The 13247-nt window shown below is 38.0% G+C and overlaps 1 protein-coding gene across 1 annotated transcript in view; it reads right to left on the reverse strand.

Annotated features, from left to right (window-relative positions):
* Nucleotides 1–13247, reverse strand: part of LOC140140859 (cilia- and flagella-associated protein 47-like) — an 85747-nt gene that overhangs the window by 38692 nt on the left and 33808 nt on the right. The window contains exons 11-19 of the mRNA XM_072162604.1: nt 8491–8670; nt 7658–7761; nt 6576–6688; nt 5415–5548; nt 4813–4923; nt 4217–4347; nt 2973–3095; nt 2078–2287; nt 544–694 (exon numbers count right to left, since the gene is read on the reverse strand). Coding sequence (XP_072018705.1) covers nt 544–694; nt 2078–2287; nt 2973–3095; nt 4217–4347; nt 4813–4923; nt 5415–5548; nt 6576–6688; nt 7658–7761; nt 8491–8670 — 1257 coding nt within the window. The remainder of the gene's footprint in view (nt 1–543; nt 695–2077; nt 2288–2972; nt 3096–4216; nt 4348–4812; nt 4924–5414; nt 5549–6575; nt 6689–7657; nt 7762–8490; nt 8671–13247) is intronic.

The following is a 13247-nucleotide window of genomic DNA, read 5'->3' on the forward strand; positions in this document are numbered from 1 at the left end:
ATTAGATTTCCAGGTGTTTGATCTAGTTTTTGTTTTGTTTTCATTTGGGTTTTGTAATTTCATTGAATGTGCTTTGCAGCTTATGTCAGACCTGTTGGTAGGTCCACGGTGTGTCAATTGAAATCCGGTTTGTGTGTCCTCTGTTAGTGTCCTCGGTAAGATAGGATTAAATCATATGCAGAATGAGGTCCTCGTTTGCAGGTATTTACAAACAATGGTGTCCATGGGATGTGTGTGAATATAGTTCTTTCCATATTGGGCTATTCCATTTAAAATCCACACTACCCCTGTGGAAGATTTTGGAAATATCTGCCACAGGTGGAGTATGAATTTCAGATGGAATGAGCACATTAGGCAGCTCTATTTGAATTTCATGCACCCTCTGAAAAAAGATTCAACCTGAATCTTCCACAGAGGGAGGATGACTTTCAAAGGGAGCTGTTAATGTGTTAATTCCATTTGCAAGTCATACTCCCCTGTGGAAGATATTTTCAAAATCTTCCACAGGGGTAGTGTGGATTTTAAATGGAATAGCCCATTTACCTTCCATAACATCAGCATCAAACTTGAGTGAGAAATCCCTGTAGCGTGACAAATCAAAGATAACCTTAGCCCTAGTCTTAGCTTTGTTGACCAGCTTAAATGGAAGAATCAAATTGGTACCGCAGTAAACACCTCCGAGATGGAATGACGGCTGTAAACACAAACAAAACTTATTAACAGGGGGTGACCCTATTGGTTTTAGGATATGGATTTTCTTCAAACTTCCGTACAACATCACTTTATGCATCAGTGTAAAAAACAATATTTTCAGCGTTAATGTGATCAATTAGAACAATTAGTGTAAATAAGCGTGTTGCATTGTGGTCCTGTTTGTAAACAAGCAGAAAAACAAGAGAACATATACCGTAAAAACTTAAAGTACATTTTACCATTTACATAAAATCACTATAGTTCACTTACATCTTATATAAAGCACATAGCAGATGTAATGACAAAATTTGATCATAAAGCAGTAAGCTTTTGGTAACAAGTAGTTAGCTTACACAATGTTTGTGCATGGCTTGATTTTGTTGTAAAGTGAAATTTGATATTTTGTTACTGTTTCCTATTTGCCAAATAGGTCACATCAAAAAATGTACATAGGTGGTTTTGTTTCCTGAGGTTGGAAAGCTTAGGATTTTAGAAGGATATCATCATCCAACAGTTTGAAATGCTGATCTATTTGACTAAGATTCTAAGCTTTCCAATCTCAGAAAAAGAACTACAAATACTGTATTTGTTCCATTAACCACCCAAGGCATTTATTTAACAAAGTCATTTTGGTTGGGCACTTATCTTTTATATTGTTTACATAATTGCATACATAAATAACGTCCCAAAATATGGATTTTATGTGTCGATGGTTCCATGTTTGATACACATGTTAGTTGAATTCAGCACATAATGATAGAGGATTATGTGCAGTTAGATCCTGCACGTAATGATGGAGGATTATGTGTATAATTAAAGACAGAGATAAAAAGAATTTATCGCGTCTGATGTCACTGTCAATTACGATCCTTGATTGGTTTACACAGGTTAATAGCGCGTAAAAGGAAGACCGATCTATATGGTGCTGATCGGAGAAAAGGAATAGCAGCAAATGGCGAAAAATTACGTACTTTTACAAGGCAAAAAGCAGCTTTTCTAGGCATTGTTGACATGGTACCTTCGCGAAAGAAAGTTTCCTACAATAGAGACCTAACTTTTGAGATGGTTTGCATGTTTTAAGGTGCAAAATTAACAATAAGGCGCCCGGTTATACTGCCGCGTTCAGCAAGTCATCATCACGACACTTGTAAACAAACCATGCTCGAATTTGATTGACAGATGACGTCAGACGCGATAAATTCTTTTTATCTCTGTCTTTAATTATAGTTGGAACCTGCACATAATGAGGATCATGTGTAGTAAAGTCGCTGGGTAGGCGCTTAAGGAACACTGGCATTTAACGGAATGAATACAGTATGGTGTCATACATTCTGGCTATATTTTGAAATAAAACACCCATAAATTCTAATAAAACAGAACTCACTATATCAATGTCAACCAAAGGTGGTTCCACAGTGCCTCCCATCCTTAGATCAATGGTCTTCCAGCCACGTATAGCCACCTCAAGTCTGGTGTCAAATTTCATGACAGCAGCAGGTGTCAGGTAGATACGTAGTTCTGTGTTTCCTCCTACAGGGACTACTCCTTGTACTGGGGACACAGTCAGACCTGGTACAGGGCTGGGATCGACCACCTGTGTTAAAAAAGAGATGGGCAAGTACATTTTATTGCACCTGTAAGTAAAATAAAAACTATTTTTATGAACACAAGCTTAAAAGTTACCTTTTCAGAGTCTGAGTAGAGCAAAGACGTAGCTTGCGACGCCATCACGGCGTCTTCATTCAGCGTAGGGGTTACACTCCTCCGGTCACTTGACCACCTGGTGGGTGGTCAAGTGTCAGCAGATCATCGTAGATGGTGGGAAGATCATATCCGGCATCCCTGTGTAGAGTGTTGAGTGTAGGTCTTTGGGTCTTGATCTCTAAGGCTTCTCTGATCTTTCGGTTCCAAAAGTTATCCTCCCTACCGATAACTTCTACATTGTCCAAACTGATGTCATGTTTGTGATTGGATTTATGTTCACCAACCGCTGTCAGGGGGGCTGTGGTTCTTGCATGTTCTTTGATCCTGGTGGCGAGGGCTCTTGCTGTCTCTCCAACATAAGTGTAACCACTACACTGAATGAAGATGCCGTGATGGCGTCGCAAGCTACGTCTTTGCTCTACTCAGAGGTATCTTTTTAAGCTTATGTCAATATGACAGAGTCCAATATCAGTCTACATGCTGCTATTTTTATGAAGTATTTGAGCCAGTCATGATTCATGAATCACCTCTAAACCTGATTGCATCACATACATGAGAGAAGATTGGCTACTAACCTGGAAGTAGGCATGGTTCTGGCTGTTATTATGTAACACAGCACTCCTGGTGGTGGTTAAATGCAAAGGTACTTGACCAAATAATACACGTCTCTCCATGAACATCACTGGAGTAGGGCCCAACTGAAATGTAAACAAAATGATTTGAAAGTTTAGTCATCTTATTCTTCCGTTCTTCTAAGTCGGTTTGACCAAAATTCCTTATCACAATACATTATGTGGGGTGCTGCCAGGGCGTCCGTTAGCGCCCCCCCCCCCACACACACGATCAGTAGAGCGTAGAGTACGCGTTCCCGTGCGAAGGATACACAATGATGGTAAATAATATTTTCCAAGGTGAATGAAAGGTGTGAGGAAAACAAACCCGCAATCTCAAGAATTACTCTACCATCTATATCTATGCTCAGCAAAATTATTCAAAAGTTTTCATGTGTGCAAAGAAATAGTGACTACTTACTTACAGATCTACATTATCATTAACTTCATTCAATAGAGTATACAATAGCATAAAATGGATTTTGCAATTTCTAGCAAAGCAGGTATGTCATGTTTAAATTTGGGCTTTAAATTTCATATAGAAAAGTAAATTATTATAATTTCATAATTAACCTACAGTGCCTAATTGCCCAAATTTGTATGACTTATTTGTAAATATTACAAAATCTCTTAACCCTAAACCGAACCAATCTCACAAAACCTCACACCCAGGCCTCCACTGGGACAGGGTACCATCACCTAAACCACCCCTGTGGGGTTAAGCTTTTGAACTGCTGATAGTATACAGTATTCATAAATTTAAATCTATCTAATCACACAATGCTATCTTATGTGAACTACTCAGTGAAGATTGCAGCAGAGAATATTATTGTGCAGTATATTCAACCATATGACTCACCACAGTGACAACCTGCATTATTCCAGATAGGAGGACATTTATCAGAAGAAAAATGTAAGTAAAATCAATTTACATAACATGACTAACAACATGCCTCTACCATACATTTATTAACAAGCAAGTCATCACCATCCCTTAGTTAAGTTTGTGTTGACTAAACTTTAAACAACAAAAGCTAATTGAAACATAATGCTTTTGGTGGGGTTAAGCTAAAAAATGACTAATATCAAAAATATAAAGAAAATTGGATTTGATTTGAGTCAAATTCAGATTCATTTTGCTTGATCGCATCGCAGCATCATGTTAATGTACGTCTGCATGTGCATTATGTTAGGGTGTGTGTACTTACATCAGCAAAGCATTTCAGCCTACAGGTGTCTCCACCATGCACCTGTAATGCAAACTCTCCTTTCTCAGGTGCATGATATGATGGATGGAAGACAACCTCACACTCTAGGTCCTTGAAGGCTTCAACGGTACCTGTAAATATAATGAGATTGAATATTTTATGATGCTACTGAATTGAGAAAATTCTATTTTACAGTAGATATGACAGCCAGTGGCGTAGCTATAGGTTTGCAGAATGGGGGCTCAAACTTGTGAATGTACTGACAACATGATATCACCGACAATTGTTCTTGTCAAACAGGTCACATCAGTAACAAACTCACTTCCCCTAATCAGTAGCTTTCATCAGTGTAACGGCCGATATTTGCTTACATGGGCCAACATTTGGTTAATTTTGGACTAAAACTGGCCAAAAGGATGAAAGCACATTGCAGATATTGGTTAATTTTCTTTGAATGGACTGTTGGTAAGCATGGCCCCTAGGACCATTGTGTATCGACAATCTGTGACGCATCTCTTATGGATAGGTACTATCTTTTAAAATAACTAAGTTGGTAAAATAGTTTCTAAGAACATATCCTTTTGAGATGCACTTACCAGTAGCTGGTCTAATAGAGAATGCCGTTCCTCTTTCACCCAGGATAGGCTGCCAGGTGAACTCAGCAGGATAGTTCCTCTTGTTTCTCAGTGTTATCACATCGCGTAGACCTATTGAATAGAAAACATGTCCCATGTTTATTGCTCTATGACTGATGACATGTTCAACAGCATTTGACAAATAATTATCACACACCGTGCACATTACTTTACCATCACACATACACCTTTCACATCACATCACATCACACCTGGAACATGTTTGATGTGATTCACCTGTCAACTAGCGCTTGTATGTGAAGACTAAAAAATCTTATAAAAGCCCCCTTTTTTTTTAATCGTTTTTCGCTGTGCATATATAGCCACCTCTGGCTGGTTCTAGGTTTTATAATTTTATGCTGGTTATACATAATCTACCATGTGTACAAGGTCTGTGACACCTATAACCTGAACAGCAAGCGCTAACTCAGTGAAGCAGAAGCACCTTGCATGGGTTTCTTAGAAGCTTGACAGATTTAGTCTAGAAGCAGTAGAGGAAACCACCGGCTGCAACCAGAGAGGCAGAAGGACAGCCAGACACCCACACATATAGGCACACATACCTGCTTCAGCTGGGAGACCTGGTGAAGGCCTAAGCATTAGATTCTCCATAGATAACTCCAATGCTACACTAACAACATCAGCATACACTATCAAATGGTTCTGATGGTGGCCGTTTAGAGTGTAGGTCACATTTCTGTAAAATGGTGAAAAACAAGAGTGAGAATTTGATTTCATTTGATTTGAAAGTTTCTAAACTATACAATATGTTAATTACTTGCTTGCACAAGATATATATATATATATATATAAATATTTCCTTCCTTCAAAGTGCAAACTTTGGTGTTTTTTTACAAGTGAATTTTGGGTTATTCCAGTTGAAATCCATATACCCTTTGGACGATATGACCTTAATCTTCGAGCGTGGAATTCAAATAGAATGGTTTCATTTGAAATCTCCACCCTGTGTAGAAGATTTAAGGTTATGTCTTCCATAGGGGTGTATGGATTTCAACTAGAATAGTCCAACATTATTGCACTGTGGTTGCAGAAATATACAGAAAACAGATAATGCCAACCAAATATTGCCTATAAACCTTTTAATTATGAGCTTAAATATTTCAACAAAGTCTCACAATTTTCTCCTTTATTTTGTTTCAATAATTTATGACGCTTGAGCAAACTGACATTTAATTATAGGAGAGAGCGAACCATGTCTGCAGGGTTCAAGTAAATGATTGACTGACTTGTAACAAGGTAGAATGCTGTGGGTAATCAACCTTTTTCATAATATTTTTATTTGCTAAGATAAGGAATAGAAACACCCTTGTAAGAGATCATTCAGATCCCGATCGATTCTGATCTGAATGAAATCTTATGACGGTGTTTCTATTCCTTATTTTGGCAAATAAAAATATTACGAAAAAGGTTGATTACCCACAGCATTCTACCCTGTTACATAGACTTACTGAATAGTTACAAGTATAACACTTAAATATGCATTACTTTATCAATAATTCTATACCCTCACAACCAATTATTGAAAATCATGCACTGTGATTTGTCAAAACGGATTATGGGAAAGCACATTAGTCTGCAATAATGTATCAAGCTTAACACATTACATGCATTGTGCATTACGCTTTCACTTACACTGTGGATATGTACACACGCTCCAAGTTGAAGTAAAGTTAAATTACATTTCCTCAAATGAATTTTCTTACCTCTGAAATCTGCCTTTTGTATTGGACTCAAATATCAAGGGAAGTTCCGCTTTACAGTTGGGAAGAACAACCTGAGACAGCGGGCTTGTCTGGCGGAGTTCTCGACAATCAATCTATGAGGAAGGAAGGATGGATCAATGAAGAAATAGATTTTAAACCTTGAGTTTCTCTGGACTCTTGCAGGCCATTATGTACATAAGATTGTCTTCAAGTTAATCTTCACAATATAAATTCACTTGAAGAAATCATAGCAAAAACTGGTTCAATCAGCAGTAAAATAGAAGGTATTTCATACACTCATGGTTGTATAATTCAAGCAGTAGCAGTGATCGAGGGCTCATACTACAAAAAAGCTTTCCATAGACTTTACATAAAACAGGGGTCATGTTTATGTCCAAAATCCAACTTTGAAATATGAATTTCATATCATATTAATCAGAACAGAATTTTGCATAACATATCTGAAAATGACTTCATATCTTAGGTCTACTTTTTGAGAAAATTATAAAAAAGGTCAGTTTTTCATGCACTTACATCTGATTGCAAACTGCATCATGCCCACATAATAGTAAAGATCGCTCAAATTTTTGTGTTTTCTTTTCAAATTTGAAGAATTCACTTTCACAAGTTCTAGTAAAACATCATTTCCAACACTGAAATTGCTAATATCGTACCGCTTTTGCACAATTTTTATGCCAAGTTCGCACTCTAGGTATGATAAACTTTTGCCAGAAACCGCCTCTCAGATGGATTTAGTGATATGACGAGACAAATTGCTGCTGATCAAATTAATTCTGTTACCTAGCACTAGGGATTATTTATACAAATGCTACCAGTAATTCAGTTGTGGTCAAAATTGAAGAGTGACTTGCAATTACTTATCCAATTTGTTCAACTGTAGTGTTTTGATGCTGGGCGTGCTACTGACTTTTGATCCATTATTGACAATTTACTCTTTCGATAGAGACAGCAAAGAATAATATCAAAAAATGCTATGATGATAGCAACTGCTGAGCATGATAGGACCATTACAATGACTTATTTGAATTTGTAACAGACCTAACTAATGTCACACAACTTACCTCCACTAAGATATGTATGTGCTGATCCAGGTTGTTCACAATATTCAGTTTCTGCACACTTGTGGATTTTAGGCAAACTTCTCCAAAATCAATAGAAGGTGGTCCTAAAACAGAAAATAAAAAAATAATCAATATAGTAAGAATAGCTATTCTAACCCATTTTTTCTTCAGTAATACATACCGTATTATGGGCTGCCTTGACCAAACTGGAATTTTGGGCACAATCTAAAAGTGCCCTTCCTAAAAAATCCCACCAGCAAATAAGGGCACATATCCTTAATTCTTGTTGGGATTTTCAGAGGAGGGAACTCTCTCTTTGTACATGAAATTTACCCCAAGGCTCCTTAAGGAGCCCATGTGCGCCATTAGGCGAACCTTAACGGTAATATATTTTCTGTGCAGATCTCCACCATATGGGCTCTTGATACGCATACACAATCTTCCTTGATGTAAGCAATTTTAAATGTATGGACAAAAATGTTGGTTTTTTTTTAATTCATGCTCTTGTGCAAAAGAAATGAAATATTGTGAAGGATGGAAAGTTTGCATGCATGAAAATTTCCTGAATTTAGAAGTGAAATGCTTGCAAATATTTGTTCAATTGGCTTTAAAAAAATGTATCAATATTGCAAAAATTACATGCCACAAAAATGGTGATACTTTTCAAATTGAGAATATTTTGTGTTACATAAGTATTGTGCTTTAGAGTATCAGGTTTGCAGTGCGCTTTGCCCATAATTTTCTAAAGACACATTCATTTGTAATACTGCATCTCTTTATTTCTTAAGAGATAGATACAAACACAGTAATACAATCTTTGGCATGTTCCTTACCTACAACAACTTGATATAACTGCTGGGGTGATAGGATCTTTTTACAGTCAGCCTTTTCTTTAGCAGTCATAGGTACAGCATTGAGTCCTCCACTACATGGACGATTCCTGGACTGTACTTCTCCATCAGCTAACTGCTTGGAACTTAACATACGTCTGTGCCTGTCACGTGGGCTGGGGGCTAAACATTGAAAATATAAAAATAAATATGAAAAAGCTGATTGATTGCTTGCATATGACAATTATTATTAAAGCAACTTTTCATTGGTTGCCATTCACAAAGTCATGGATGGCTAGGTTTTACAATAAGGTATGCCACCCATGCTTTATTCTGTGAGGATGAACTGTTCTCAAAATAATCAGAGGGTGCAGGATAGGATTCAAATTTTGCACATCCTGGATTATACTTTATTCAACTCATTTAAGCAGAACTGATAATTGAGACAGGGTCAAATGCAAAGCTACCTCATGATTTTAATTTAAGGTGGTACTACACCCTTGGCAAATTGTGTGCCTATTTTTGCATTTTCCTCAAAAATTATAGCATATTGGTGACAAGTAAGATATGTATATTATAGGGGCAAGGACTATAACTAGTGCACTGGAAATTTTTATTTCAGCACAGACAACAGTTGTCAGTCAAAAGGAAAACCAATATTTGATCAATAAATCAATAACTATTTGCCTTGGGTTGCTGAATTACCCTCAGACCGAGAAAGCCAAAAAGGACAAGGACACAAAAGATTTTGCTAATCATGGATGGCACTTCATCAAGTTACCTTTTATTGAGCGATTTGTTTCAGAATTAACACCAATTACCTTTGATCTCAGCGAAATAAAATTAACAAAATATATTCTTATAGAGAAAAGCGTTATTGGACACATTTGGAACGCGACAGCCGCCATCAAATTCCCCTTACCCCAGTGACCCCGACTGGAGTAAAGTGTTACACTTTGTACTACTGAAAACAGATCAAAACCTATCCTAGGGTAGACCCACCCCCCTAGAATTAAATTCCCGAGTGTACAACTCTGAAACCGTTGATTAACATAACATATCATGGCTGAGACCCCACAAGGTATATATACTACTGGTGCATACAATTCAAGATCTCCGGGGGTGACTGTCCCCTGGGATTCCATCAACAGGTGTGTAATTGACCTGGAGGTTACAATGGATAAAAGGATTATTGTGACTTACTCGTCTACCTGTGCATGTGTATCATTATAATTTATGAAAGGAATATCTAAAAATCCCAATCTTCAATAAATGTACTATACTCGAGCAGCAACCAAATTTTTGCACATATAACACTTTTAACATATACATTGATTATTGACAGCTCTCCATTTTCTAGAACTGATATATACATATATATATAAATATATATAATTTATAGAAGGGGGAACAATATTATATTGTGACCCTTATCCTTGAAGATATTATGCATATTTGAAGATTTCTGAAAGCCTTTCTCTCGTTACCTATTGATCCCATGCTATAGCAACACAACAACACACACAGCAGGGAGCAAGCAATGGCCTGACAATACACAATTGGGATCGTCCATTTCTCGGCATGGGTAAATTTGTTTTCCTTTCGCTTTGCCCGTAAAACATTATTTTTGCAGTAGTTGCAGTCCTTGCCCCTACAAATTGTTATATTATATACATGTATATATCTTACTTGTCACTAACACGCTATAATTTTATGAGAAAAATGCAAAAATAGGCAAAAAATCGGCCAGGGGTGTAGTACCACCTTAAGCACACCTATCTTATATGGACAAGTTCAATAAAAATTGGAATTTTTATTTTATTTAAATGAGGACAAGTGTTCATTCATGCTTTAACAGCTTTGAGCCTTCACACAGGCAATATTTTCCTTATAAGGGGTTAAGGGGGTACTACACCCCTGTGGTAAATTTGTGACTATTTTTGCATTTTTCTCAAAAAATGATAACACACTGGTAAAAAAAAATATGTATATTATTTGGGCAAGGAACCCAATTACTACGCTTAAATTTCAGTGACTCAAGACAAGTGGTTCAGTATCTATGAGAGAAAATGAGGTACATCCTAGCTGTACCTTATTTCTTAGCATAAATAACGAACCGCTTGTCTTGGGTCACTGAAATTCCAGTGTAGTAATTGGATTCCTTGCCCCTATAATATACATAACTTTTGTTACCACTGTGTTATTAGTTTTTGAGAAAAATGCAAAATATACACAAATTTATCGAGAGGTGTAGTACCCGAGGGGTGTAGCTGAAGCTTTAAACAAACAGTACCAATCGGTTTTTACCCAGGAAGACACATCATCATTTCCTGACATGGGACCAAGCCCATACACTGCTATGCCAGACATCAATTTCACCACCAATGGAATTGAGAAACTTCTTATTAAGCTCAACCCAAGGAAAGCATGTGGACCAGATCTTGTTCCAATTCGCATCCTTAAAGAGACAGCTGAACAAATTGCTCCTATTTTACAAGTCATCTTTACCCAGTCCTACAACACTGGATCTTTCCCAGTTGACTGGGTATTTGCGAATATCGTTGCCGTGTTTAAGAAAGGAAACAAAAATATGCCCTCAAACTACCGCCCGATATCACTTACCTGTGTGACAACCAAACTCATGGAACACATCATATTCCACTCAATAATGGAACACCTTGAAGAGAAGCAAATACTTGCCTGGTACCAGCATGGATTTAGACAAGGACATTCAACAGAATCACAACTTATCGGCACCCTGGAGGAGATCGCCAGATCACTTGACAACAACACACAAACAGATGTGCTAATACTCGACTTCTCCAAAGCATTCGATACGGTGGCGCACCAACGACTCATCAAGAAGATAGACTACTATGGAATACATTGATAAGACCAACGGTTGGATAAAGACATGGTTGACCAACAGAACCCAGAGAGTTGTAGTCGAAGGTGAAGCCTCATCCACAGTGCATGTTGATTCTGGAGTGCCTCAAGGCACGGTCCTTGGGCCACTGATGTTCTTGTTATTCATCAATGACATTGGAAACAACATCAATTCATCCATTAAACTGTTTGCAGATGACTGCCTATTATTTCGCACCATCAAAACACCTGCAGATGCAAACCAGCTGCAAGAAGACCTGAACAGCCTGGATGATTGGTCCCATCAGTGGCAGATGAGATTCAACGCCAAGAAGTGTTATACCATGAGAATCCACAGGAAAAAGAAGCCAATTACCCACCAATACATCATGGGAAAGGAAGAGCTCTGTGCAGTCTCCAGCCAGGCCTACCTTGGAGTAGAAATTCATGAACAACTTAGCTGGAAACCTCACATCGAAGCTGTGGCATCCAAAGCTGGAAAGACCCTTGGTTTTATAAGACGGAATCTTGGCAAATGCTCATCCATCATCAAGACTCAGGCTTACACTTCACTTGTACGATCACAGTTAGAGTATGCATCTGTCGTCTGGGATCCTCACAAACAAAATCAGATTGACCAACTTGAGATGATCCAGAGGAGGCCGTCCGCTTCATCTGTGGAAATTACAGCAGAGAAGCCAGCGTCACTGCCATGAGACAAGACCTCGGCATACCCACTCTGGAAGAAAAGCGCGAGACAAGCCCGGCTCACTATGTTCTACAAGGCTGTTAACCAACAAATCGCCATACCCATACCAAACTACATACAGACCAGAACCAGATCAACACGAAGCAGTCAACATCAACGCTTCATGCGACTCAGCTCCAACTCCGACACATATAAACACAGCTTCTTCACCAGGACCATAAGAGAATGGGATGCGCTCCCCCAAGCCATCATCGAACTGCCCACCATAGAGCAGTTCAAGGGAGCCATCAGCAGAGAGTAGACATGACAGAGAGATTTTACTTGCACCAAACCAGCACCTGTAAATTTGGAGAGCACTTTTGCACAGACAGAGTCCACTGTTGTAGGCACCGCACCAAAGTCCTCATCCAGATGCTGAACAGGCTTTGATGAGTAGCAGCATAGAAGTAGAAGTAGAAGTACCCCCTTAAGCGTAAGGAAACACTAGACAGATTGTGACAAAGATACAACAAGACAAATGTGCACAAAATATGAAACACTTTTAAGGGCTAGCCAAGTTTGTGACTTTTTCATTTATTTTATTTACTGTTTACTTAGGGTCAGAGAAAAACTTGGTTCCGTTTCTTACAAAAACATTTTTAACCATGCAAGCAGGCAACAAGGGAAGAAAAACATAACACCAATACAACAAGAGCAAAAATATTTGTACCAGATAAAACAATAAAATCACAACATACAATTCAAATACGAGGATCAAGTCCTTTCTTCAAAAAAATTACTGCATGTCACATTTAACATTATCTAGTAGATGTACAGGACTACAGGGTTTGCTGATAGACTAGGAGTATACTTACTATGATTTATGATAACGAGAGCTATTGACAAATATGAAAATACTAACTTGTGTTAATTGGGCAAATCAGGTTGTATTGCAAGAAGTTTAACTATTACTCTCTTTAGCAGCATCAAATGCTATATAAAAATATTAAGGAACCACTCCCAATTTGACTGTGCACTGAGATAACCAACCATCAGCCACAAACAGGTATTGAGGGTAATGAAGAGGGTACAGTTTAGAAGGAAGAGGAAAAAGAGGAAGGGAGGAAGTGGAGTAGGAGAAGGAGGAAGAATGGAAGAGGAGAAAGTATGGAGAAGGAGGAGGAAGAGGAGGTAGATGAGTAGGATG

This window comes from Amphiura filiformis, chromosome 19, assembly GCF_039555335.1.
Source record: "Amphiura filiformis chromosome 19, Afil_fr2py, whole genome shotgun sequence".
NCBI lineage: Eukaryota > Metazoa > Echinodermata > Ophiuroidea > Amphilepidida > Amphiuridae > Amphiura > Amphiura filiformis.